General features: G+C 40.9%; 2 protein-coding genes, 1 long non-coding RNA gene and 4 other non-coding genes across 10 annotated transcripts in view; 4 read left to right on the top strand and 3 right to left on the bottom strand.

Annotated features, from left to right (window-relative positions):
- appl2 (adaptor protein, phosphotyrosine interaction, PH domain and leucine zipper containing 2) overlaps positions 1-10,000 on the top strand; it is a 47,588-nt gene extending 37,588 nt beyond the window's left edge. For 2 of the 4 annotated variants that reach the window (XM_077596070.1, XM_077596074.1), the window contains 7 exons: positions 3,993-4,148; positions 4,306-4,358; positions 4,637-4,811; positions 5,663-5,699; positions 5,778-5,954; positions 6,240-6,287; positions 6,985-8,620. In XM_077596070.1, coding sequence (XP_077452196.1) covers positions 3,993-4,148; positions 4,306-4,358; positions 4,637-4,811; positions 5,663-5,699; positions 5,778-5,954; positions 6,240-6,287; positions 6,985-7,116 — 778 coding nt within the window. In that variant the 3' untranslated portion in view covers positions 7,117-8,620. Of the gene's footprint in view, positions 1-3,992; positions 4,149-4,305; positions 4,359-4,636; positions 4,812-5,662; positions 5,700-5,777; positions 5,955-6,239; positions 6,288-6,984; positions 8,621-9,596 lie in introns of those variants that run through there. The other 2 variants (XM_077596072.1, XM_077596071.1) reach the window with 2 other exon arrangements.
- On the top strand, positions 3,675-3,746 carry trnag-ucc (transfer RNA glycine (anticodon UCC)). Its single transcript has one exon. It is a non-coding gene; the product is annotated as a tRNA-Gly (tRNA).
- trnag-ucc (transfer RNA glycine (anticodon UCC)) lies at positions 6,512-6,583 on the bottom strand. The gene has a single exon. It is a non-coding gene; the product is annotated as a tRNA-Gly (tRNA).
- On the top strand, positions 6,824-6,895 carry trnag-ucc (transfer RNA glycine (anticodon UCC)). The gene has a single exon. It is a non-coding gene; the product is annotated as a tRNA-Gly (tRNA).
- The window catches only part of tubgcp6 (tubulin gamma complex component 6), a 30,269-nt gene continuing 11,218 nt past the window's right edge, over positions 8,904-27,954 (bottom strand). Inside the window, exons 10-25 of the mRNA XM_077596069.1 lie at positions 24,779-24,918; positions 21,759-21,908; positions 20,370-20,451; positions 18,994-19,082; positions 18,005-18,120; positions 17,726-17,864; positions 17,571-17,642; positions 15,047-16,706; positions 14,226-14,351; positions 13,112-13,274; positions 12,194-12,335; positions 11,176-11,370; positions 10,972-11,104; positions 9,679-9,892; positions 9,407-9,600; positions 8,904-9,317 (exon numbers count right to left, since the gene is read on the bottom strand). Of these exons, the coding sequence (XP_077452195.1) occupies positions 9,226-9,317; positions 9,407-9,600; positions 9,679-9,892; positions 10,972-11,104; positions 11,176-11,370; positions 12,194-12,335; positions 13,112-13,274; positions 14,226-14,351; positions 15,047-16,706; positions 17,571-17,642; positions 17,726-17,864; positions 18,005-18,120; positions 18,994-19,082; positions 20,370-20,451; positions 21,759-21,908; positions 24,779-24,918 (3,707 nt within the window). The 3' untranslated portion in view covers positions 8,904-9,225. The remainder of the gene's footprint in view (positions 9,318-9,406; positions 9,601-9,678; positions 9,893-10,971; positions 11,105-11,175; positions 11,371-12,193; positions 12,336-13,111; positions 13,275-14,225; positions 14,352-15,046; positions 16,707-17,570; positions 17,643-17,725; positions 17,865-18,004; positions 18,121-18,993; positions 19,083-20,369; positions 20,452-21,758; positions 21,909-24,778; positions 24,919-27,954) is intronic.
- Positions 10,024-12,613, top strand: LOC144071192 (uncharacterized). Its single transcript, XR_013299574.1, has 3 exons — positions 10,024-10,328; positions 10,935-11,389; positions 12,206-12,613. It is a non-coding gene; the product is annotated as an uncharacterized LOC144071192 (long non-coding RNA).
- On the bottom strand, positions 12,425-12,496 carry trnag-ucc (transfer RNA glycine (anticodon UCC)). Its single transcript has one exon. It is a non-coding gene; the product is annotated as a tRNA-Gly (tRNA).

Raw genomic sequence — 27,954 nt, 5'->3', positions numbered from 1 at the left:
GTCGTTTTTTTACGAAAAAAAGCCTTACTATACTATGTCGTTTTTTTACGAAAAAAAGCCTTACTATACTATGTCGTTTTTTTACAAAAAAGCCTTACTATACTATGTCGTTTTTTTACAAAAAAAGCCTTACTATACTATGTCGTTTTTTACGAAAAACGCTTTACTATACTGTCGTTTTTTTTTTTTACAAAAAAAGCCTTACTATACTGTCTTTTTTTAAAAAAAAAAGCCTTACTATACTATGTCGTTTTTTTTACAAAAAAAGCCTTACTATACTATGTCGTTTTTTACAAAAAAGGCTTTACTATACTATGTCGTTTTTTACGGGAAAAAAGCCTTACTATACTATGTCGTTTTTTTACGAAAAAAAGCCTTAATATACTATGTCGTTTTTTTACAAAAAAGCCTTACTATACTATGTCGTTTTTTTACAAAAAAAGCCTTACTATACTATGTCGTTTTTTACGAAAAACGCTTTACTATACTGTCGTTTTTTTTTTTTTACAAAAAAAGCCTTACTATACTGTCTTTTAAAAAAAAAAAAGCCTTACTATACTATGTCGTTTTTTTTTACAAAAAAAGCCTTACTATACTATGTCGTTTTTTACAAAAAAGGCTTTACTATACTATGTCGTTTTTTACAAAAAAAGCCTTACTATACTTTGTCGTTTTTTTTTTCTTCAAAAAAGCCTTACTATACTATGTCGTTTTTTTACGAGAAAATACCTTACTATACTATGTCGTTTTTTGTTTGTTTTTTTAATAAAAACAGCCTTACTATACTATGTCGTTTTTTAAGAAAAAAAGCCTTACTACACTGTCATTTTTTACGGAAAAAAAGCCTTACTATACTATGTCGTTTTTAAGAAGAAAAAAAAACGACATAGTATATAGTAAGGCTTTTTTATTAAAAAAAGACATAGTATAGTAAGGCTTTTTTTTCGTAAAAAACGACATTGTATAGTAAGGCTTTTAAAAAAAAATGACATAGTATAGTAAGGCTTTTTTTGTAAAAAAAAAAACGACATAGAATTGTAAGAATTTTTTTTCATTAAAAAAACGACATAGTATAGTAAGGCTTTTTTGTAAAAAAAAACCCGACATAGTATAGTAAGGCTTTTTTTCGTAAAAAAACGACATAGTATAGTAAGGCTTTTTTCCGTAAAAAACGACATAGTATAGTAAAGCGTTTTTCGTAAAAAACGACATAGTATAGTAAGGCTTTTTTTTGTAAAAAAACGACATAGTATAGTAAGGCTTTTTTTTCTTTAAAAAACGACATAGTATAGTAAGGCTTTTTTTCGTAAAAAAACGACATAGTATAGTAAGGCTTTTTTTTCTTTAAAAACGACATAGTATAGTAAGCCTTTTATTCGTAAAAAAACGTCATAGTATAGTAAGGCTTTTTTCGTAAAAAAACGACACAGTATAGTAAGGCTTTTTTTCCGTAAAAAATGACATAGTGTAGTAAGTCTTTTTTTCTTAAAAAACGACATAGTATAGTAATGCTTTTTTTATTAAAAAAACGACATGGTATAGTAAGGCTTTTTTTCGTCAAAAACGACATAGTATAGTAAGGCTTTTTTTCTTAAAAAACATTATATAGTAAGGCTTTTTAAAATAAAAAACGACATAGTATAGTAAGGCTTTTTTGTAAAAAAAATGACATAGTATAGTAAGGCTTTTTTTTCGTAAAAAACGACATAGTATAGTAAGGCTTTTTTTTCTTTAAAAAACGACATAGTATAGTAAGGCTTTTTTTCGTAAAAAACGACATAGTATAGTAAGGCATTTTCTCGTAAAAAAACGACATAGTATAGTAAGGCTTTTTTTGTAAAAAAAAAAAACGACATAGTATAGTAAGGCTTTTTTTTGGTAAAAAACGACATAGTATAGTAAAGCGTTTTTCGTAAAAAAACGACATAGTATAGTAAGGCTTTTTTTGCAAAAAAACGACATAGTATAGTAAGGCTTTTTTTGCAAAAAAACGACATAGTATAGTAAGGCTTTTTTGTAAAAAAACGACATAGTATAGTAAGGCTTTTTTTTCTTTAAAAAACGACATAGTATAGTAAGGCTTTTTTTTCGTAAAAAAACGACATAGTATAGTAAGGCTTTTTTTTCTTTAAAAACGACATAGTATAGTAAGCCTTTTATTCGTAAAAAAACGTCATAGTATAGTAAGGCTTTTTTCGTAAAAAAACGACACAGTATAGTAAGGCTTTTTTTCCGTAAAAAATGACATAGTGTAGTAAGTCTTTTTTTCTTAAAAAACGACATAGTATAGTAAGGCTTTTTTTGTAAAAAAAACGACATAGTATAGTAAGGCTTTTTTTTCTTTAAAAAACGACATAGTATAGTAAGGCACAGTATAGTAAGGCTTTTTTTCCGTAAAAAATGACATAGTGTAGTAAGTCTTTTTTTCTTAAAAAACGACATAGTATAGTAAGGCTTTTTTTGCAAAAAAACGACATAGTATAGTAAGGCTTTTTTTGTAAAAAAACAACATAGTATAGTAAGGCTTTTTTTTCTTTAAAAAACGACATAGTATAGTAAGGCTTTTTTTCGTAAAAAAACGACATAGTATAGTAAGGCTTTTTTTGCAAAAAAACGACATAGTATAGTAAGGCTTTTTTGTAAAAAAACGACATAGTATAGTAAGGCTTTTTTTCGTTAAAAAACGACATAGTATAGTAAGGCTTTTTTTCCATAAAAAATGACAGTGTAGTAAGGCTTTTTTTCTTAAAAAACGACATAGTATAGTAAGGCTTTTTTCGTAAAAAACGACATAGTATAGTAAGGCTTTTTTCCCGTAAAAAACGACATAGTATAGTAAGGCTTTTTTTTCGTAAAAAACGACATAGTATAGTAAGGCTTTTTTCCGTAAAAAACGACATAGTATAGTAAGGCTTTTTTTCGTAAAAAACGACTAGTATAGTAAGCCTTTTTTTATAAAAAAAAAACGACATAGTATAGTAAGGCTTTTTTCATAAAAAAACGACATAGTATAGTAAGGCTTTTTTCGTAAAAAACGAAATAGTATGGTAAGGCTTTTTTCGTAAAAACGACATAGTATAGTAAGGCTTTTTTTCGTAAAAAAACGACATAGTATAGTAAGGCTTTTTTCGTAAAAAACGACATAGTATAGTAAGGCTTTTTTTCGTAAAAAACGACATGGTATAGTAAGGCTTTTTTCGTAAAAAACGACATAGTATAGTAAGGCTTTTTTTGTAAAAAACGAAATAATATAGTAAGGCTTTTTTTTGTAAAAAACGACATAGTATAGTAAGGCTTTTTTCATAAAATACGACATAGTATAGTAAGGCTTTTTTCGTAAAAAAACGACATAGTATAGTAAGGCTTTTTCCGTAAAAAACGACATAGTATAGTAAGGCTTTTTTCGTAAAAAACGAAATGGTATAGTAAGGCTTTTTCCGTAAAAAACGACATAGTATGGTAAGGCTGTTTTCGTAAAAAACGACATAATATATAGTAAGGTACTGCCAACAGTGGGAATCAAGCCCACACATGAAGTCAATAGACGTGTTTTTTTCTCGCAGATCTTCCGTATTTGTAGTTCGGTTTTTCCCCTCAAGGGGCTCAAATGCGTGTGTGTAGCTGAAAAATGTGGTCATGCTTTTTCTTCCAACATTCCTCAGCAAGCTTACACAGCGTTGGTGGTATAGTGGTGAGCATAGCTGCCTTCCAAGCAGTTGACCCGGGTTCGATTCCCGGCCAACGCAATCTTTTTTCACTCATATTTTTTTTTAAATCAACTTTCTTTCAAATAATAGTGATTCATCTTTGTTTCTGACCGTTTTTTTTTTCAAAGTTCTTCATAAAGTTTTCCAAAGAGAAAACTAATGAATAATAAAGTGGAAGAAAATGAGAGGAGACTACTGTTTGACCCTAATACATGGTCATTTTTATGTTAAAAATAGGCATACTATGTGCTATTTTGTATCCCTGACAAACTCCTCCCCCCGCAGAGCCAAGCCGGGAGGCGTCTACTCCACCAGCGCGGCATCGCAAAAATCTGGAGCGGGTCCAGAGCCGGAAGACCTGATTGCTCCCGGGACGCCCATCCAGTTCGACATCGTTCTGCCGGCCTCGGAATTCCAGGACCAGAACCGGGCGGATGGGAGGTAAGACCCCCCCACACACACACACACACACACAAACAAGTACTGGTGCACTCATTTCCTCAACATCTTATCAACTTATGATGTCATTTCCTGGAGGTCAACAAGCCTCCTAATGGCCTGTAATTATTATAATTTTTTTCTTATGGCTTCCTGGCAGGCGCACAAATCCTTTTGGCGAAACGGACGACGACTGCTCCCACCCGACCGACGGTAACCGTTTCCTTTGCGTGTTTTGGGAGCCGCCAGGAGTGTCCAACTCCGGTCCAATCCGGTCATGTTTTCCAAATCTCCCTCCTCTACCACACCTGAATCAAATAATCAACTCATCAGCAAGCTGCCCAGAAGCTAGACAACAATACCCACGATCGGTGGTGTGTTGGTGGAGGGAGACGTGGATAACAAGACTGGATAGGGGCCCTGAAAGACCGGATTTGGGCACCGCAGCTTTTACACGATCCTGTCTAAACGCTTTCTCTGGGGGTATGCAGACTCCCTCTTGCAGCAGGTGTTCGCCGTACGCTTCCTGGGCTCCATGGCGGTGCGCTGCGGCGACAATCGGGAGGTGATCTACGAGGCCATGAGGCAGGTTCTGGCCGCTCGGGCCATCCACAACATCTTCAGGACCACCGAGTCTCACCTGATGGTGACAAGCAGCAACATCAGGTAACATCAAGAGTCTTCAAAGTGCATACCTGTCAACCTCTGTCGATAACTGCCCTTATAAATGATTATGATTCCCCTTACAAACCCCCCAAAAAACCTTACAAACACCGTACGAGTCGTACGACTCGTACGGTGTTTGTAAGGTTTTTTGGGGGTTTGTAAGGGGAATCATAATCATTTATAAGCGCAGTTATCGGCAGAGGTTGACAGGTATGAAAGTGTCTCTACGTTAGGTATGATGTTAACATTCATTCATTCATTTTACAAACCGCTTATCCTCGCGTGGGGTGTCGGAGCCTATCCCAGCTGACTTTGGGCACCAGGTGGGAGTCCTCAAGTTTTTGGGTCGTGGGAGGAAACCAGAACATGTAAACTCCATACCTGGGATCATACCCTCGACCCCATAACTGTGAGGCCAATGTGCTAACCACTCGTCCACTGGGCCGTCGATGTTAACATAAACAAAATAATAGACCAATATTATGAGAAAATGACATCAACTGAACTGGTAATAAAAAATGTTGTCACTGGATTGGCAAAGAAAAAAATACGATTTTTATCCACCAGGTGGCGTCAGTTGACTAAAGAAGAATACAAAGGATGAAAACACTTCGCTAAATTAATCATACTTGACACCTAAATTTGGAGCAATGTCATATTTTATTGGCTCGGACGTCAACATATTTTAATTTGCTGTTAATTATTTAGTGGTTGGAGCTTTTAAGGGTTGTTGTCATACAAAAGTACTTCAAGAATTGAACGCGCATTGGTCAGAAGCTACTGTCATTTTTGGAATGTATTAACGTGTAAATTGGAAATCTAGCTGAAATGTGTCCGTGTCATTTTAACAGGCTGATCGACCCTCAGACGCAAGTGACGAGAATAAACGTAAGAAGTCGTCGGTGGACCCGGTCTGACCTTCCTTCGGTTTGGCCTTCATTCGTTGTCGGCTCTGGTCTTTTGCAGTTCCGACTGGCCGAGGTGTGTCACTTTGCGGCCCACCAGGAGAACAGCAGGCTCATGGGCTTCGTGGTGGAGGGCCGCGACTGGAGCGGCGCCGGAGACGACAACGCTGCCCACGACCAAGACGGCGAGCCCTGCTTCAGCGCCTTTGTCTTTGAAAGCAACACCGAGGGAGAAAAGGTGCTGCCGGACTTGTTTTTTTCCTCTTTTTTTTTGCTAAATTACACAATTTACACATCAAAACATTCACCAATTTAGCTAAAAGTGTCCTAATGGAAGACAAAGCATCCTTGCACAATTTCAACAGTAAATAATTCATTTACTGCACTGGATTATAAGGCGCCCTGTCTATTTTGGAGAAAATGTAAGACTTTTAAGTGCGCCTTATAGTTGTGAAAATACAGTAATTTATTTTCTGATATTCAAAGTAAACTGCTAAAATGCATTTTTTTCCTAACCTGACAGATTTGCTACACTATGAGTTTAGCCAAGGATATCACAGAAGCAAAGAAGGTGAGTTTTTACTTTTTTTTTTATCGTTTTAACGTGAACTATTCATGGAGCTACGACATTTCCGCGACCCCCAAAAATAGAGTATTATTTTTGGTTAGTTTGTTCAACAACGCTGTGGCTTGGTCTCATTTGAAACGATTTTTAATGGGGTCTTGACTAAAAAGGATTTGAGGGTTCTTTTGAATTGAAAATGACTTAAAATATGTACTAGTTAAAATAATGTATGCGTTGGCCGGGAATCGAACCCGGGTCAACTGCTTGGAAGGCAGCTATGCTCACCACTATACCACCAACGCTGAATACAAAAGGAGGGAATGCGAGAGTCCGACTTTTTTCCACCCACGTGACGTCCTCCTTACGGCTAAATATTTTTGCGGGAAACACGCGACGACGTGTCAATAAATGTCTGCCACGTCACATTTGGGACGCACGTTCGAGCCTCAGGCAGCCAGCCAGCCGCTCACATCTGGAAAACATTCCCCCGGACCTCCGAGGAATGCCGGCACGTCTCGCCACATTCTAGCACTTTTCTCACAGCGTTGGTGGTATAGTGGTGAGCATAGCTGCCTTCCAAGCAGTTGACCCGGGTTCGATTCCCGGCCAACGCAGATTTTTTTTTTAAAAAAATTTTTTTATTCAACCATCTGTTAAAAAGAAAAGAAAATTAATTTTTGGATGACATTTTGATCACCATCAGGACCCGGCGGCTTTGGCGCAGCTCATGAAGAACATGCCGCTCACCAACGACGGAAAGTTCCTCCTGCTGGACGCCGAGAACAGCGACTCGGCCGACGGAGAAGGACCGGAGGACTTGGAGTCGGAGGCCTAGGATCAGCCGGATGGACGTCTTGGTACTTTTTCCAGGTGTCCCCCTTTTTATTTTTTGTATCTCCTTTGGGACGGGGTAAGCGCTCGCTACCTGGAAACAGCGTTTGTTGAAAGCCGCGAGGGTTTGACGGGAACTTTTAGCGGTAGCATGCGTTTCCAACAAAAAGAAGTTGTACCTAAAAGAATGCTTCAAAAAGGCGCTTCATAATTATAAGACGATAGACAAAAAAATGGATTTGATTGCAAATATGGATCTCATCAAACCGCAAATAGACGTCCAATCCGTTGAAGGGCGTCGACTAACGATACACGCGTTTAAATTGACAGCAGGAGAATGATTGGACGCCTGGGAAGAGATGAAAACTGTGAAGCTGAAAGGAATTGAATAATATAGAAAGGAAGAAAAGGAATATTTTTTTGGGGGGAAAAATGTAACTCGTAACCGTGTTTCGTTTAAAAAAAAATGCATCTTGTAATATTACGTCATCTTAAGATAATTCTTCCGACCTAAAAAAAAAAAATAGTACATTGTTCATACATTTTTCTCCATATTTTTTTCCTCTTCTCATAATATTATGACATTTTAGCACAAGAACTTTTGCTTGCAGTATTAATGTATCTCGCCTTCTCTTCCTGGTAAAAGAAAAAGGTTTGTAAACATTCAAAATATTTGGTTTATAGAAATAGAAAAAAAATGAACAAATGCACCTTTGCAAATAACAAAATCGATTCTTGTACAGCGCCGTTATTTCTCGTTTTATTTTTTTCTAATTCAATTTAATAACTAAAGGTGAGAAATCCTTTGCATAGGTTTACATTTATGTTTACGTCGGACTTAGTGTTATTTTTTTGCTAATGTTTATTTTACGACAGGGGTACCGTCCATTAATTCATTAATAAAATAATTTAAAAATGTGGTCGGCTTGCTTACATTCCAAGGCATTAAATTCTAAATGCACTTTTTTTAAGGCGGCTAATGTTAAATCAAGGTACCACTTTATTTCTTTATTACTTTACTAACACTTTATTTCAATGAGTCTTATAACAATGTCATAAGACTGTCATATAATCGTGGCATGATTGAATAATTGTAATTAATGTCATTAAGCCTAAAAGAAAGTTAGCATAGCATCAATTTAGCAACATTTGCCATTAGCTTTCATTCATTTCATAAAAGTTGCCATGTCATGATTACGGCAGTTTTGTGATGCTGTTAAAGGATCATTTAATAAAAGTGTGATTGGAAGGAAATTTTTGTTTATGTACATTTTGCACACAAAAAGGGTTAAATAGGTGTTTTTCTTTTTTGGGAAAAAAATACTAATATTTTTGAAGGCGATATGTTGCACTTATGAATTTAGCTTTTCCATCGTAACATGGCAACATGAAGTTTGCCTGCATGAATGAAAATGTTGGATTGTGATGTCACTTCCTGTTTGTTTGTGCTTTTTCTTGATTTGTAGGTGTGTTGTTGACCAATTAAAAACAAGAGCATTGTCGTCCAAGCCTTTTGCAGTTATTGGCTACGTTAGCAAAATCCAGCAGGTATTTTATCGGCAACAAAGGTAGGAAAAGACACTTTTTTTTTAGACAAACTGAACTCAAATTTTTCTCGATTTATTTTTAATGTGAAATTCCTAGTTTGCTTAGATTACTTAGTGGATCTGTTTTTTTTAGATTTCTATAATATAATGAATTTAAAAGAATCCATTATTAGATTAACTACAATTTATCGGGAAAAAAAAAACTGGATTTGTCAAATTACATATTAATTTTGCAATTATAGAAGTGCTTTTTAACAAATGTAAGTTTTTTGTCAAAAAACACCAAAAAAAAAAAAACATGTATTTAACTGTATTCTTATTGGCGACCTTTAAAACGATCCATCGCATTTAATTGGTTTACGCATAAATTGCCGTCAATGTTGGTAAAATGTTTTACCTTTAAAATAAATAAATAAGACAAGATAAAATGATTAATCTTCCAATATCACTCTCTTTAATTTATATTTTTGATAAGCATACAAGCTTAAAACTTGCATCCTCAGACACGATGAAAACGAATTTAAACGTAAAAAACATGATTTGCGCTTTTTTTTTCTCACCATCCTTCACGAGTCTTTGTAGTAGTTGTTGAAATTAATACGCAGTAGAAAGTCTTCCAAATGGGGTTGATAGCCTCTGTTCACCATTTTGGTCACCACTGGCAGAAATAAAAAAAATAAAAAATAAAATAAGACACCGTTAACCTCAAACATGACTTCTTCAACAGTTAAAGCGAAGAAAGGTCACCTTTGAAGAGAAAGTGCGAGTAATACTTGAACGTGTTGTACGACTGCTGCATGGCGATGAAGCTGGGGTGCACCGCCTCCCCCTGCTGGCGCTCCCAAGGCAGTGCGATCAGCTGCGCGCGGAATTTCAGGATCAAGCTGAAGATGCTGTGGATGATGTTCATCACCGAAGCGGCTTTTTCCGTCAGCAGGGCCCTGCGCGAGGACGTCAAAAGTCAAAAGGGAGAAGAAAATGGCGCCCCCCCCTCTGGACGGAAATGGGACGACGGCAACCTGAAGATGGCCCTGTTGAGGTAGTCTGCGTGCGTGCGGTGGATGGCGTCCAGGTCGGAGGCGGCGGCCAACTTGGCGGAGAACTCGCTCCACGACACCTGAAGGATCTGATTGGCGATGTAACTTTGGATGACCTTGACGAAGTGCTGCATTTCGTGGCGGTACAGTTGCAGCTGGCGGAATTGCACCGAGCCCCCCGCGCCTTTCACCGAAGCTGACGTGCCAAGACACAAGCACAAAAAAATAACAGATAAGAAGCCGTACTACGTATTGAAGCGTCACTCACCTCCCTATTGGGCACTCTTTGTTTTTTTTAAAGAAAATGGCTAATTATTATTATTTTTAGGTACAATTTCAAATGTTTATTTTTGAAAACTATCTGACAGGCTTTTGTTGGTGAATTGGTGAAAGTGGACTTTTTAAAAAAAATAGAGTTGTCAAGTCAAATAACAGGAAGGTGAACCTATCCCCCTCCAGACCTGCAGGGGGCAGAGAAAACTCAATCTGATGAAACTTTCCACACTTCCTGTCAGAGACCAGAGGTGGCCATTTTGCCCACAGACAGCATGTGAGCTTGTGTGGAACATTCAAAAGAAAACTGACCAGAAAGGAGCAAAGACATCCTTCAGTTTCCTGATCATACACAACAGGTAAGAAATGTTTATATATCTATATAGATATACACAAACATACACACACATACAGACGGTATTACTGTAGTCGCCTGACTAAAATGTCAGGAAACAAAACAACTTAAAAAACACCCTTGTCTGTTATAAATGAATAGACTTGGATACTTGCTTACCACATTTACTCCCATATAAGACGCATTTGTCGGATTTAAAAAAATGACTGAATCGAGGGTATGGCTTGTATTTTCATTAAACGACGACATGCACGAAACTGCAAGGTGACAAAGACGAAAAGCCATAACGCCATGACGCAACAATTTTAAGGTAATTTTAAGAATGTGGCTTATATACACGAGTAAATGTGGTAGTTGGTTTCATTTTAGCTACAAGCAGTGTTCGTCTTTACTTTAGAACACAGGTGTCAAATTGGCGGCCCGGGGGCCAAATCTGGCCCGCCGCATCATTTTGTGTGGCCCGGGAAAGTTAATCATGAGTGCCGACTTTCCTTTTTAGGAACAAATTAAAATGAAGAGTATAGATGTAGTATATTAAATTTCCTGATTTTCCCCCTTTTAAATCGATAATTGCTTTTTTTTTTTAAATCCATATTTTCTTTGTTTTTAGTTCAGGGGGTCTCCCGGGATGCAACGGGGGCACTTACCCGTCCTCTTGAGGTGGAACCAGACGTCGCGAAGGCTCCACAGCATGTGCTTGAGCTGCAGCTGGAAGGAGAAGAGCCGGTTGTACTTGTTCATGCAGCTGTCCGTCATGATGATGTTGAGCGGCCAGTCCACCTGGAAGACCAAAAAGTTTGGATCAGGAAATAGCCGTAAGGTTTGAACTGTCCCCGAATCCCCCCTCAAACCTTGTAGCGCAGTTCCAAGCAGTTGAGGGAATCGGGGGCGTGCGGGTGGAAGCTTTCGGGCAGGAAGCGCAGGGCGAAGGTGAAGTTGGCGGCCAGTGGCGTGTCGCCGTGCAGGCTGTATTGCAGCGCCTTGCTGAGGATGGAGTTGAGCACCAGTGGGGTGAGGAGCTCGCCGGGGGTCTGCCCGCTGCCCAGCTGTCGCCCAAGTTCAAAGGTCAGAACCATATCGGCTTTCTGACAACTTTATATCATTCATTCATTGGTTTTCTGGAGTGCTTTTCCCTCACTAGGGTTGCGGAGGGTGCTGGAGCCTATCCCAGTTGATTTTCGGACCGGAGGCGGGGGATACCCGGAATCGGTGGCCAGCCAATCGCAGGGCACGAGGAGACGGACAGACATTCATGCTCACACTCATACTTAAGGTCAATTTAGAGTGCTAAATTAGCCTAGCATGCATGTTTTTGGAACGTGGGAGGAAACCAGAGTACCCGGAAGAAACCCACTCAAACCCGGGGAACACATGCAAACTCCACACAGGTGGACCGACCTGGATTTGAACCTAGGACCCCGGAACTGTGAACCCAACAGGCTAACTACTCATCCACCAAGCTGCCTTGATACAGATATTGATACTACAAAAACTAAACCAGGGCAGCTCGGTGGATGAGTGGTTCGCACGTTGGCTTCACATTTCTGGGGTCGAGGGTTTGATCCCAGGTGGGTCCTCACTGTGTAGAGTTTGCATGTTCTCCCCGGGCTTGCGTGGGTTTCTTCCAGGTACTCTGGTTTCCTCCTACATTCTAAAAACATACATGCTAGGCTAATTTAGCACTCTAAATTGACCCCAAGTATGAGCATGAATGGTTGTTTGTCTCCTAGTGCCCTGCGATTGGCTGGCCACCGATTCTGGGTATCCCCTGCCTCTGACCCAAAGTCAACTGGGAGGGGCTCCAGCACCCCTCGCAACCTTAATGAGGATGAAGCGCCTCAGAAAATGAATGGATAAACTGTGACTAACCTTCTCAAACAGCCTGTCGCTGAGCGACTGTGCAAACTCGCCGTCCTCCATCAGCAGGAAATGGCGCAGCGCTTCAAAGTGGCGCTCCACCCCCAACTCCACGAAGAAGTACTCCACGATGGCTTTGTTAACCAGCGACACGCTGCAGGCAGAAGAGGTGGGGGTGCAGTGTAAACTCAACATGAATCAATTAAAATATCCCCAGGGTCAAGAGGAAAAAAAAAAAACATCTGCGTTGGCCGGGAATCGAACCCGGGTCAACTGCTTGGAAGGCAGCTATGCTCACCACTATACCACCAACGCTGTGAGAAAACTAAGTGGTACGCTGTATTTAAAAGCAAGCTGATGACATATGTGAGAACCTTTACACAGACATCCCAGATGTGAAATAAACATGAAGATAAACTCAGGAATGTTGCACATTCTTCTCCGTTTGACATTTCTTTTGCATTTTTGAAAATGCGTGGGGGGATGGGAATAGGGCCCGGAGTGACTTAACCAACAGTAGTCAAGACACATCATTTAATTTTTCTGAAAATGTCTAAAAAACAGAATAGGTCACAATTCATGCAAAATGAAAGTTCTGCTTCAAATTAAACATATCTGATGGTTCTGTGAATAACGTGGCAGTAGCTTGATTTACATCAAAAAATTGCTTTGCTGCCACCATGTGGCATCTATACAAAATGGACTTCATCCAATTGGTCTAAGATTGGATCTCATTAGATTGGACTGGAAAAATGGCAAGTCAGATCCATTTTCAAAAAGGAATTGCAAACGTGGCGTCTAGCTTTGAGAGATAACAAAAAAGCTTTGAGCGGGGACGGGGACACGTTAGTGCGCCTTCTCGACGTAAGCAAAAAATAATAATTGAAAAAGGGGAAAGATGATAATAGTAATGGCGCCTTTGCTACTCACTGCGTGATGAGCGGGGTGGTGACCGAGTGTTTGATCAGAACCGGCAGAGAAACCAGCTCGCTCAGGTGCAGCGACATGTCGTCGGTGGCGGCTTGGCGGAGGCTCGACGGCGCCCGGGGACCTCGTGTCGGTTGTTTGAGCAGCTGACATTCGGGGGACGATGCTAGAAGAGAAAATCAAGTTATTTTAAATACTGTAGTCCAAGGGTGTCACAATCGGCTTGGTTCGCGGGCCGCTTTAACGTCAACTTGATTTCACATGGGCCGGATTATTTTAGATAGAATATTTAGATTTTTTCTATAAATGGATTAAAAGCCCTGAATATTCAGTTTTTTATAGATCTAAAACAATGTTTATTTGAGCTTTTTTTTAAATATATTTTTAGATTTTACAAAATGATTTTTGAACTAAAAACACAGAAAAAATGGATTAAAAATTGAAATTATTGATTTAAAAGGGGGAAAATCAGTAAATATAATGTACATCTATATCTATCATTTTAATTTGATCCTAAAACAGAGAGTTGGCACTCATGATTTACTTTCCCGGGCCACACAAAATGACGCGGCGAGCCAGATTTGGCCCCCGGGCCGCCACTTTGACACCTGTGCTGTAGTCATACCTCTACTTACGAATGCCTCTCGGTATGAAATTTTCAGGTTAAGAAATCCCCCTGAATGTAGTAAATGCATTTCCTATATCTGTTATTTTATTTTGAAATTGTCCTGGCAACTGGTTTACTTCCGGATAGTTCATCATTTGAAGTTGTTTAGATGCGTGTTTATGTGCATGCGTTCGTGTGCTAACGTTAGCTTCTTCCTTAACGTACAGTACTACTGCACAAATGTTGCATGCTTTGTTATTCATTTAACGACATGAATAAATAATTCTTATTTTTTACTTTCATTTTTGTCTGTTTCTCGCATCTTTCATACAAAATTGGGACATTTTTAAAGGGTTGAGTTGGTTGGTAGTTTCTTGAGGACCATGGAACAAATGACGAAATGTACATGTAAAGTACTGGTCTACTTACGAAATATTAACATTACGAAAAAAGTATGACTGTACTCTACTAAATTTTCTCCATCAAACGGTGACTGACTGACTGACTCACCCATGAGGCTGGAACAGTCGTCATATGGTTCCACTTGGTAGTGGGCAGACAAAGCCTGGAGATATTCTCGTTCCGATTTCTCTCCGGGTGATAATCCAGATTTGCTAGATGTCTCTGACTCGCCAGCTGTTGATGGAGTAGATAAATTAGACGAGTGCTTTTGAACTGATTCACTGAAAGACATCAAATGCAGACCTGACAGTTTTTTTTAATACAGCAAGTGTCGCCTCTAAGAATATTTGGTCCTCTGAGAAGCACCATAAAAATAGTAGAACAAAATGTCCCAAAAATGTTTTTATAATGCACATTTTGATACTTAAAACACGAACGACTCCGCTCTAGAATAAAAGTGATACAATTATGAATAAGTGAAATTGTATTGCGTTGTTCCTAAATATATTGGAAAATAGCATTTTTAACTCCTTAATGCCTAATATTTAGATTGAAAAAAATATCCTACATTGAATTAAATGCATCATACATAAAGCATTAGAGGTAAATACGCATATAAAGTTTCCATTAAAAAAGTAAATGTAGAAAATTACATTGTAAAATACAGTTAAAATTGACAAAATGTGAAGGGAAATAGAAAATGAATCAAATTTTAGTTTTTATTTTACTCTATTTAAAAAAAATGTTTCATTCATCAATCAATTGATGTCTATCGACTTCTATGGTTAACGATAATTTCAACAGTAGGAATTTTGTCGATTGTGTTTACTTAATTTGAATGTTTAAATGCTAAACTGGCAAAACGGCCGACGTAAATCCGTTCCTTTTTAGACCGCCAATGGCGGCCATCATTGACTGGATTTCCTTACCTTTGTCATCCTGCTTTTCACCTTCCTTTCCTTCCACTTCCCCTTTGTCTTCGCCATCTTGTTGCGACGAGGCCGGCGGCGTTTGCGTCGGGTCCAAGACCACGCAGCCGACTCCCAAAGCCGAGTCCGAGGCGTGTCCGTACCGAGTGTCCGGCGACGGGGACGGACGCGAGTCGCCCTGGGCGACCGCGCATCCCACGCCCAGGCTGGAATCGGAAACGTGAGCGCCTCTAGAGGGCGCCGACGTCGGCGCCTCGCCCGACATCACGCAGCCCGTCTGAAGGGTGGAGTCGGAGGCGTGGCCGTACTTGCTCCATCGCGGCTTGGCTTCCGACACGTTGGACACAAACTCGCCCACTTTGATGTTGGCGTCCGACGAGTGCCCGTGGACGCTCGGCACGGGCGGCGGGGAGAAGACGTCCGAGACGTGCCCGCCCACTCTGATGTGCCCGTCGGAGGCGTGGCCGTAGACGCTGGGGGCGGGAAGCCGGGAGACCGCGTCCGAGACGTTTTCGCCAATTTTTACGTGGGAGTCCGAGGCGTGACCGTGGACGTTTCGGGCGGGCAGCGCCGGGACGAAGTCGGACATGTTTTCTCCCACTACGATGTGCGAGTGCGAGGCGTGGCCGTGGACGCTGGGGGCGGGAAGCCGGGAGACCGCGTCCGAGACGTTTTCGCCAACTTTCACGTGGGAGTCCGAGGCGTGACCGTGGATGTTTCGGGCGGGGAGCGTTGGGATGAAATCGGACACGTTTTCTCCCACTACGATGTGCGAGTGCGAGGCGTGGCCGTGGACGCCGGCGGCGGGAAGCCGGGAGACCGCGTCCGAGACGTTTTCGCCAACTTTCACGTGAGAGTCCGAGGCGTGACCGTGGACGTTTCGGGCGGGGAGCGCCGGGATGAAGTCAGACACGTTTTCTCCCACGTGGATGTGCGAGTGGGAGGCGTGGCCGTGGACGTTGGGGGAGAGCGCCGGCGCGTGGACGTCCGAGACGTGCTCGCCGATCTTGATGTGCGAATCCGAGGGATGGGCGGCGGGCGTGTGGACAGCGTGACCGTTGGGAATGTTCGCCTTTTGAGGACAAACGCCTCCCCCTTTGGAGTTTGTGTTGAGGTTCTCGCACGGCGAAACAAGCTCCTCCTCTTTCTTCGCCGCGTCTTCGTGTACTTCCGCGGCCTCGTTGGAATAAGTGTCACCTTGTCCCAGTCGCGTGACATCATGAGGCGGAAGCCCGTTCGCTTTGGGTTCGTTTGGAGGAAGCTCCGGGGCGAAGCTGGATTTGGAAACGTCCCCCGGGGGGCTCGCCGTGGGGGCCCCGTTGTGGATCACGGGCGCATTCTCGCCCGCGGGGAAGCGAGAAAACGAGGCACGGTGGGGAATCACATCTGGCTGCAGAAGGGAAGAACTGCAAGGAGGCCCGAGGCGGGCGCTTCCTCTCGGCGGACTGAAGGGGGCGCCAAAATCGTAGTCGACGAGTTGCGCGGTTGGACATGCTTGGGGGAGGTCGGCGGCCAATTCCTGCCGGGCGTCGTCGGGGTCTTGCGAGTCCAGACGCGAATCGCCGGAAATGAAGGCGTTGACGTCCACGGCGTGAGGCGCTTCCGAGTCTGGAGGAGGGGTTTCCGCTTTCATTTTGGGACCCTCCACCAGGGGGAGCTCCTGCGAAAAACAAAGCGATTAGCGTATTTTCACGACTATAAGGCGCACATAAGTCTTAAATTTTCTCCAAAATAGACAGGGCGCCTAATAATCCAGTGCGCTTTATATATGGACCAATACTAAAATTGTTATCACGATAAAATAAAATGAATCAGTTGATAGGGTACACCGACTACTAATTTCCCGTAGACAAAGTACTGCGCAGTGACTGCTGGGATATGTAGTAGTTCTTTTGTCAATACACCCAATGGATTGTGGCCTGTATACATCGACATCAATACAGCTTGACAAAGCATGGAAAGCACTGTTGGAAAAGTTACGCTAGCTACCAGCTAGCTACTATTGGCGAATGGATTGTGGCCGCCTGGTCGAACGTATAAAACTCAGCGTTTTCGATGATTAATTTGGAGAATTGTTCAATTCAGACACAGAAAATGAGGACTTTGATGGATTTGTGGGTGATGATGACGTGAGTAAGTTGTAAAATGGCTAAATAAAGTACAACCCAACTCATTTTTGCTTCCGTTGCCTTTTTAAAAACATGTTATTAGCGTTCGGGTGTAGCATGCAAGAACGATATATCCCAGCAGTCACTGCGCACCGGAAACCGGAAAAAGAGTCTGGGGCTACTTCCGGTAGCCAGCGCTATTGCGGTTAGATATTCATATATATAGTCAAAAAACGGTGCGTCCTTTGTGTGTTTAAAATACAGAAATAGCACTTGTTACTGACACTGCGGCTAAAAATACGATGCGCCATATCGTCGTGAAAATACGGTAGCTTTCAGAAGTCTGGGGGGGAGGGGGGGGGGGGGGGGGTGTCTCTTATTGCGGAAACTTTAAAAGTCGGCGAATATTTCCGTACCGGCGCGGGGGAGTGGCGAGTCGGCGATGGTGAGGGTCCCTCTTGATTCGAAGGGTACTTCTTCAACATGTCCTGGGAAAAGGTCACATAGCGAGCTAGCATTAGGTCGCTAATACTCCACGTTGGCACTTGGCATTTAAAGCAGGGGCACTCACCTGCAACTGTTGGCGGTCCAGATCGAAAAACCGCGAGCGGGTCTCGTCCAATCTGGTCCTCTGCGCCCTCCACAGGGCTCGCCGTTCCTTCCGGGCGGCTTCTTCCGACAGGTGGCTGTACTGGGCGATCAGTTCCTTCCTGCGGGTTCGGACGTGACACTTTTTAATGGCAATTTTGGAGATGAATTAACACGAGGTAAAAAATGGCTGGGATTGAATCCCGGCTAATGAAGGTCATCCATCATCGAGCAATCGGCGATCGATAAAGAGTCCGCCGACCTGGCTCTCTGCTCTAATTGCGCCTCCAGGGCTTGGAGTCTCGTCTCCCGGTCTCGCAGTTCCCGGGCGAAACTGAACTCGTCGTCCTCCTGCTTCTTCTTGGCCATGCTGCGCCACTTTGGCGGTGGTGGACAAAATAAACGACACGTGAGAAGACAGATCACGTTTCAAATGTAGTAATACCTTGACATACGAGCAATGTTCCCTGTAAGCTGCGCCCGTGCGCAATTGCGCACTACTCTCGTCTTCTCTGCGCAGCAGCAATCATATGGCGCGCAGTAAATAAAATCCCCCCTTTTTTTACCCCTTTCCCCATGATGGCGCCGTTTAAGCGGCAGCGAGTGGCAGTAGCTCTGACCACTTATGTTTTTCGTGTTTCACAGCATGTTTTACATGAAAAATTAGAGGGAACATTGCATACGAGTGCCACGACTTACGAGAAATTTGAGATACGAGTAACATTTTGAGCAAATATTCATCTTGAGATACGAGACAAATTTTGATATACGACCATAGACGCGGGAGGCTCCCTCGTGTAATGTTTCTACGAACACTGGGCGGAGCCTTGTATTTTTTCAGTGTTTTTTTTTTTCCGCCGTTAGTCAGTGCGAATGGCGGATCGATCGCTAATACGAGAGAATTATATACTATTTCTCGTTGGCAAGTGGTCATGCGTTATCCTATTGTGAGGACATTTGTGTGTATCATTTTGGGAATATTTTGGAGGGAAGACAAAAGCAAACAACCCTCGATAGGTTGCATCTGAAATTCAGGGTGGAGGCGGGGCCAATTGAGCCAACCCGGGAGAAGAAAGATATCAAAATTTCAAACCAAATTAGAATTAAGTTTAGGGCAAGGTTAGATTAAACTTAATTTTGAGTGTGTCTGCATCATAATCCAAGTTCATTTAAATTTGTTTGTTATGTTACGAGCGCGTTGCCGTACCTGCAAAATTGGGACACGGGTCATTTTTCAAGGGAATGGCATACCTGCTGCTCCTGTTCCAGGTGCTGCTTTATCTCCTCAAAGCGCTCCCGTTTCTTGGCCTCCTCAGACAGACGTTGTGACACCTGCCGGCCTACGGGAGATTAAAATAAATAAATAAAGAGTGCCGTAACCTGCTTAAATTCCCACACATACTTCAAGAATCGATGCCATCTGTTTCAAACAAACAAAATACAAGACGACAGCATACCTGCAACTTATACGTTTTTCCCGTATAGGTTTTTCAAATGGTGTGCGCCGTATAACAACTTCTGTACGGGATTTTTTTTTAAGTACGTTTTTTTGTAAAACCGTTCTCGTTTGACCCATTTCGGCTCTAATCCGGATCGTCTCAGTCACTGGTAGCAGACAAAAACCCCATCAGAAACGGCTAATATTGTCATGCTTTGAGCATTATATGCGAACACGCATTCCCCTTTACCTATATAAATATAGCACGTCAGCAAGCAATGTACCCAGACTGTCAGCGATATACAGCGGCATCTACAGAATCTTGAATTTGGTGCATACTGATTGGGCACCCCGTCCACTTTGGAGAACATTTTTCACTTTTAAGTGTGTAATTTTTTTATTTTTAATAAAATGTTCTGTGAGTAAATGTGTGTTATATTTGCAGAACTGCCAACCTCCATCGACCCCATTTCAGGAGTACCCATATCCCATTTCCGGAGTTTATCCGAAGTGAATGTGATTCACGTAAATTTGGTATATGATGAAGTCGCACAAGACAAGTCATTCGTCAGAACTTGTAACTCGGATGATTCAAAATGCACTGGTGTTACCGAATTCTTCCAGTTTACAATTTGCAGGTGAATCAAGATGGCGGAAACCATAGCGATGGTGTGAATTTTGAGGCATTTCAATTGGAAATTTGGTACTTTTCCAAAATGGTTGCTTCCAAAAAAAATTTCAGTGACAATTTTTGGGGATTTCCGGAGTTTAGGGAGGTTGCCTAAACTCCTGAAATTCCGGAGTAGTTGGCAGCTCTGCATTTGTAAGTTGTTGTTTTTTTATCGCCTAAAAAGGATAATTGTAATCATTAATAAGGGGGAGAAATTGGCCGAGATTGACAGGTACGCGAGCGACAGTGACTATAAACACACAACTTTAGTCTTCCGAAGTCCCTAAATGAGGCCATGAGGAGTTGTTTCAAAAGTATGCAAGTGCTTATAAAGCTTTAAAAGATTGTTCAAAGTGCAATTAAGCTGGCACTCTTACGGCCAGCAGTCAAGATGGCTGCCGCCAGTTCCAACACGGCAGAGTTATACAGGGATAAAGAGCTGTAATACAGTGTATCAAACACTATCACATTAGGCATGCAGTGTGTGTGTGTGTGTGTGTGTGTTTGTAAAACACTCACCGCGAATGCTCTCCAGGGTTTTGTCTGCGGAGGCTCTGACCTGATTGATCAGCTCCTGGCGTGCCTCCTCCGCTCGCTGAGCCTACAACGATAAACAGCGATCATGCTCAAAGATGTACGCACCGGCACCCCCGCCCCGGCCAATGAAAGGCAACGAAATATGGGAGCGGGGTGCAGAGAAAGTAGCGTAACCTTTAAATGCTGTTGGGAAATTGACCTACTTTTCATTCAAAAGAAAGAATTTGCAATGTGTATCTTAAAAAAAAATACAAAAAAATATCAACTTGATACATTTTAAAACATGTGAAATCATTTTATTTTGACTCCTGGGGGCTTTCCTGTATCGAGTTAGCCCGTTGTTCACATTCGGTGGTCAAACTTCTCTACAAGCACTGGGCGGAGCGTTGCATTTATTCAGGGAGAAGAAAGGTATCAAAATGTCAAACTATATTAGAATTAAGTGTAGTGTAAGGTTACATTTAAACTTATTTTTGAGTGTGTCTGCATCATAATCCAAGTTCATTTAAATTTGTTTATGTTATGTTACGAGCGCGTTGCCATGCATAAAGTCTCCGTCTAATTTTAGTACTATTAAAACACATTTTAGTACTATTAAACCACTAGTTATTTGTTACTTTGTTAATAGATGGTGAGTTAGAACAAATAAAAATGTTTTCCAATCCAATTTCCTGTTTTTGGTGTTTATTTCCAGAGGGTTGGAACAAATTAATTTGTTTTTAGTTCATTTCTATGGGAAACATTCATTTGAGTTACGAGTAAATCGACATACGACATCAGACTGATTGGGCACCCCGTCCACTTTGGAGAAAATGTTTAGATTTTCAAATTTTAAGTGCACCCTATGTGACTAAATATGTGCCGTGTTGCAATTGTACAGATTATAATCACTTTAGACCACATGTGTCAAAGGGGCGACCCGGGGGCCAAATCTGGCCCGCCGCATCATTTTGTGTGGCCCGGGAAAGTAAATCATGAGTGCTGACTTTCTGTTTTAGGATCAAATTCAAATGAAGAGTATAGATGTATATTAAATTTCTTGATTTTCCCCTTTTTAAATCAATCATTAAAAAAATTTAATGCATTTTTCTGTTTTTAGTTCAAAAATCATTTTGTAAAATATAAAAAAAGCTCAAATAAACATCATTTTAGATCTATAAAAAACGGAATATTCAGGGCTTTTAATCCAGTTATTTTAATCCATTTATAAAAATAAATAAATAAATATTATATCTAAAATGGTCCGGCCCACGTGAAATCAAGTCGACGTTAAAGCGGCCCGCGAACGAACCCGAGTCTGACACCCTTAAGTCTTAAGGGGAATTGCAATCATTAATAAGGGCCGAGGTTTGACAGGTATGGACTTCTTACCCGCACTTCCCGGCTGACGGCACTGTGCTGGGCAATTCTCTCCGTGCGTCCGCGGTACACGGCGCAGTCCCTCTCGATGGCCTCCACTTCCTGCAGGGAGAAGGTGACGCCGATGCGTGGCACGGGAAGCTCTGACAAGCAGATGTAGTGCTGCGGGGATAACAGGAAACAGATACGCACCTTATTTATTACACGCAAGCGCTTCCCCGTGTAACACCACGTATCATTTCATTACATAATCCATTACAGTGGCATTTTATTTTTAATAACGTTCGCTGTCATGCTGTGGGAAAATAGGAAAGCAACGGGCTAATCCAATTTCGTTCCACGCCGGTTCCTGACTCCAAACAGCCTGACAATGTGCGTCTACTGACCACCAGGGGGCACTATGGCATAGTCATTATGAAGTTTTTCAATTAACAGGCCATTTTTAACAGAGGTTAAGTCATGTGTGAGCTCAGAGGATTGCAATGTCTATGTTAAACTATTTGTTAGACAGAGCCATAAACAATTCATATTTTTAAATGTTATTCCGTGAGAGTCATACTCGGCATTGAAAAGGGCAAATGCATGAAAATGTGAGCCTTTTTTTGCCATTTCGCCAACATGACGCTCCTATTGGTGCGTTTGGGACTCGGCTAGTTCATTAGTGATTTCCATATTTTAGCTTACCAGTTAGCAGATAGCCTTAGGCACCCATCAAGAGCCACATGTGGCTCTTGAGCCATAGGTTTCCGCCTGATTAGAATTACAACACAGTAACACGGATGCTATAGGTTCACCCGTGAATGTCTTTTTGCATTTTGTGTTAGCATGAAGCTAACAGACTTTTCTAAAGCCAACTTAAATGGTTGTTTTAGATAAAAAAGGTCATGTAGAGGTTCATGGTGCATCTTTAACCTTTGTCTAGCAGTACAACTAAATTAAAAGTGACACTAAATACAGTTAGAAAACTCTATTTTGAAAAATCTTAGCTGGGGTTGTGGGTTCAAATCCAGGTCGGTCCACCTGTGTGGAGTTTGCATGTTCTCCCTGGGCCTGTGTGGGTTTCCTCTGGGTACTCCGGTTTCCTCCCAAATTTGAAAAACATGCATGCTAGGCTAATTTAGCGCTCTAAATTGCCCCTAGGTACGAGTGTGGCCGGCCACCAATTCAGTGTGTCCTCCATTTTGTGCCCGAAAGTCAGTTGGGATGGGCTCCAGCACCCCTGTGCGACCCTTGTGAGGATAAGGCGGTTCAGAAAATGAATATACGAGTACTCTATGAGTGTGAGTCGGCAAAAAAAATAAAAAATCAAGGATTGCATTGATCAAAAATGACGAATTTTTATACCCGACATATTTTTGTTTAGCATTGTTAAGACGGAACAGGTGTATCTAACGTTGTGGTCCCTGGATGAAGGCGACGACCTTGTTGTTATTGAAATAACATGATTGCGCTCAAATGAAATCGACGCGAAAAAGGGTTACGAGACGAAAAGCAGAGCGCCGCCTTGTCGTAATCCGTCACACTCAAATCTGGCCGCGTCCACATGATGCATCATCGCGGGGATGTTAGTGTATTGATAAGGATTTGAAAGAGACAGCCACTGTCCCTGTTCTGTCTCTTTATTGATTTGTTGTCCCTTGCAGGCAGAGGCCTTTTTATTTATTTATTTTACTTTTTTTTTTTAAATGGATGACAGCGACGAGAGCTGCAGAAATAATCACGCGAAAAGACTATGAAAAGAAATAAAGACGATATATGGTCAGGTTGTGTTTAGCTTCTTTTTAGCTAGGTCGTAGCTTTTTGGAATTTGAGGAGATATTTGCAGGGAAAATATGATTGTAAAATGCAGATCAATGAGCATCTAAAGTATTTTTTTAGGTTTGTTTTTTGCAACTTCACTGTAGAAATGTTAAAGTGAGGGCAAAGACGGAAACTGTTATGGTTACAAAAGAATAAAAAACAATCAGGTACTACGTGAAATACCAAAAATAATTAATTGAAAAATAAATTGGGTATATATACCGCATATTAGCCGCATCTGTGTATAAGCCGCACCCTTAAAAACGTTGAATTTTACAATTTCTCTCGTATAAGCCGCCAACTGATTCATAATTTTCGCCTCTATATTCATGGTTTTAATAGGGAGTACAAATGCGTTACTTTGAAGGGAAACTCTTAAGAAAAATCATTGCATGTGGTATTTTTGAGGTAGCATATAAATTGAAAGGATCTTCTGATGGATTGCACATTCCAATTGCACGTAGACAAATTCAAAAAGGAAGTCACGTGAGCAGTACAACCAGGAAGTGTGTCTGTAGCAGTCTAGTTTGTCATCCCTAGCTAAGATAGCATCACCCTGAGCGAGCAATGGCAGGCACAAGTACGTTATTTTTCACTATTAATGCAAAATATGGTTAATTTTTTTCTTGAATTTCATTCACAGACATCAAAATAAAATTTGTTAAGTGTTTTATCGGTTTATCTTTTCTCCATTTAGAAATAAAAGGCTTGCATTACGTCGTTTCGTGCATGTCAAGTCAAATTTGTGCGCATATAAGCCGCATCCTCGATTCAGTCATCGTTGTTTTGAGCGACAACTACGGCTTATATGCGAGAAAATACCGTAACATATAAACTGCATCAGACTATAAACAACGTGTCTATATTGAATTATGGGATATCAGGCAAAAAGTCAGTTAACTAGCGCGTAAAACTACATAAATAAGCCACCTTAAACTAAAAAGTAGAGGCTTAAATGACTGTACTTAGAATATATGTTGCTTCTTTTCTGTTGAAAGAGCTCCAAATGTTCCAATTATCATAAATTTCATTTGCAGTTTGAAGATTTTTTTTTAAAACACAGGCTTTCATTCTCCCAATGTTATTTTTGTCATCTGAATTAATAAAAAGATTTTTAAAAAAATGTCAAGCAATGCCAGTGCAAACATTTGCCAATTAGTGACAGTAAACATGATTTCCTATGGGGAAAATATGTTGTAAATGGAGGACATGCAAGAATCCAATCGACAAACCTGGGGGCAGCAAATTTTCAGTAGGTTGATGGTCTTTCCACAGACGTACACATCGTTGGCGATGTGCCTCAGGAAAACCGGGACACACTCCTCCACGTCCTTTGAGATCAAAGTATATCCTTGCAACCAGAAGTGTTTGTCTGCCAAAAAAAGAGACACCCGTAATGTAAACAAATGTAGCTTTATAGTTAGCGTAAACACACTTGTATGGTTGCTTGACTCAATTTTTTTATTAGATCCACATTTATGAGTCTGCCGTCATAAAACCAAATGACAGAAATTAAAATTTGAAATGTCTTGGCAATTCTTCCCAAAATTCATTTTTAAGAACTGGGCGTAAATGTTTTGTTTTGTCTCCATGTACCTGGCGATTGGTCGCCAGGAGCTACAACTGTTATCTCTCACCTCATTAAAAACAAGAACATTTATTCATTCATTTTCTGAACTGCTTATCCTCACTAGAGGTCGCAGGGGGTGCCGGAGCCAATCCCAGCTAACTAAGGGCAAATTGTTGGCCCACCAATCACAGTGCACAAGTAAACAAAGAACAACCAATCAGATCTTGGGGCAATTTAGCATTCAATTAGCCTAGCATACATGTTTTTTTTGGAATGTGGGAGGAAAAGCGAGTACCTGGAGAAAACCCAGGAGAACATGCAAACTCCCAACAGCAAAGACCGACCTGGGATCGAACCCACGACCCTAGAACTGTGAGCCCGACGCGCTAAGGAGGATCTAGGCAAGGAAGATGATCTTTAAAACCTCCCAGACTACTGTGCGGTAATCTCAGTCTCAGTCTGTAGAAGGTCCCCACCTTGTGGACTTCCTGTGTGTGGCTCCAGTTTTTTTAACTAGGTCTACAATGTCTTGTGTCTTATGTTTGTCTTGCTACTGCAACCAAGAAATTTACAGAATACGGGATGAAATAAAGTTCTAACCTAACCACACATCCTCTAGTCCACATGTGTCAAAGTGGCGGCCCGGGGGCCAAATCTGGCCCGCTGCATCATTTTGTTTGGCCCGGGAAAGTAAATCACGAGTGCCGACTTTCTGTTTTAGGATCAAAATAAAATGAAGAGTATAGATGTCTATTAAATTTCCAGATTTTCCCCCTTTTAAATCAATAATTGTAATTTTTTTAATCAAATTTTTCTGTGTTTTTAGTTCAAAAATCATTTTGTAAAATCTAAAAATATATATAAAAAAGGTAAAATAAACATTGTTTTAGATCTATAAAAAACTGAATATTCCGGGCTTTTAATCCAGTTCTTTTAATCCATTTATATTAAAAAAAATCTAAATATTATATCTAAAATGGTCAGGCCCACATGAAATCGAGTTGACGTTAACGCGGCCCGCGAACCAACCCGAGTTTGACACCCTTGCAGTCGAAGACAAGTACAATAGAAAAAAAATGAAATCGCCAATCAAAGTATCCTCCTTTCCACAAAATCCATGGAGAACTGGCACAATTTGTATCTTCACCTGACTCGTAAAGCGCTGAGCTCAGTTGATCCTGACCTAAAACCGCAAGAGCGTGCGAACACGCCGAGCTTTCCGGAGCATTTTTTACAGCCAAGCGCACTCAGTCTGTCGCTGATTGCTTTCCCCCCCGCCCCCAACCCGACGCGCTGACATTTGGGCGCCCTCCAGACGAGCGGCAGCGCGGGGTGCGCCGGGTTCAAGTGCAGAAAGTTGATGAGGTGGAGCCGACGAGCAAATTAACCTCTTAGCCAGACAAAGAAAGCGCCGTCGCGTGACCTTGGAAGACGTGACAAACTACATCGGGGTCGGGCGAACTGTTCCAAAGATAATATTTGCAGTCAGGTAAAAATGTGACCTTTGAACCCTAACAAGAATCTTGAGAGATGTTCATTTTTCTGTATTATGAGAAAAGTCAATATTTACTTCATGTTAGCTAATAACATGATCTTCAGAGTCCATTGACATAAAATTGAAGAGAGAATTTCGATTACGGTATTTTTTCGGATATGTCACTCAAGAAAATGATGACTGAATGGAGGGTACAGCTTATATGCGCACAAATTAGACTTGACATGCACGAAACTGCAAGGTGACAAGCACGAAACGCCATAACGCAAGACAAATTTATTTTGACGTCTATGAATATAAATTCAAGAAAAAAAACGTATCTTGCATAAAACGTGAAAAAAACTCACGTACGTGTGCCTGCTATTGCTCCATCTTACCTAGGGATGACAAACTAGACCAATCCGGACACGCTTCCTTGTTGTACTGCTAACATGACTTCCTTTTTTAAACTTGTCTATATGCAGGCAACACCCTTCAATCAATTTATACAGAATCTTAGAAAAAACACGTGCAATGATTTTTCTTAAAATTTTCCCTTCAAAGTAAGACATTTGTACTCCCTATTAGAAGCATGAATATGGAGGTGAAAATTGTGAATCAGGGGGCGGATTATACGAGAGAAATGATAAAATTCCAACGTTTTTAAGGCAAGTTTAAGGGTGCGGCTTATACATGGATGCGGCTAATACAAGGGTGTCAGACTTGGGTTGGTTCGCAGGCCGCATTAACGTCAACTCGATTTTATGTGGGCCGGACCATTTTAGATATCATATTTAGATTTTCTTTTTTTATAAATGGATTAAAATCCCTGAATATTCAGTTTTTTTATAGATCTAAAACTATGTTTATTTTAGTTTATTTAAATATATTTAGATTTTACAAAATGATTTTTGAACTAAAAACAACGAAAAAATGGATTAAAAAATTACAATGATTGATTTAAAAGGGGGAAAATCAGGAAATGTTATATACATCTATACTCTTCATTTTAATTTGATCCTAAAACAGAAAGTCGGCACTAATGATTTACTTTCTCGGGCCGCACAAAATGATGCGGCGGCCCAGATTTGCTCCCGGGGCCGCCACTTTGACACCTATGGGCTAATATATTCAATTTATTTTTCAGTTAATTATTTTTGGTATTTCACATAGTACCTAGTTGTTTGCCGCAAATCTAACATGGTATATTCAAATATGAAGGGGCCGGCTTATACGAGAGAAATTGTCAAATTCAACGATTAAAAGGCAATGTTAAGGGTGCGGCTTATACACGGACGCGGCTAATATGCAAGAAAATACGGTATTTGCATGCAAATAGCTGGGCCACTTGTAAAATCTAAAAA

Source organism: Stigmatopora argus, chromosome 3 (assembly GCF_051989625.1).
Source record: "Stigmatopora argus isolate UIUO_Sarg chromosome 3, RoL_Sarg_1.0, whole genome shotgun sequence".
Lineage (NCBI taxonomy): Eukaryota > Metazoa > Chordata > Actinopteri > Syngnathiformes > Syngnathidae > Stigmatopora > Stigmatopora argus.
Note: the sequence above shows the minus strand (reverse complement) of the source record. Positions and strands in the feature narration are given on the sequence as shown.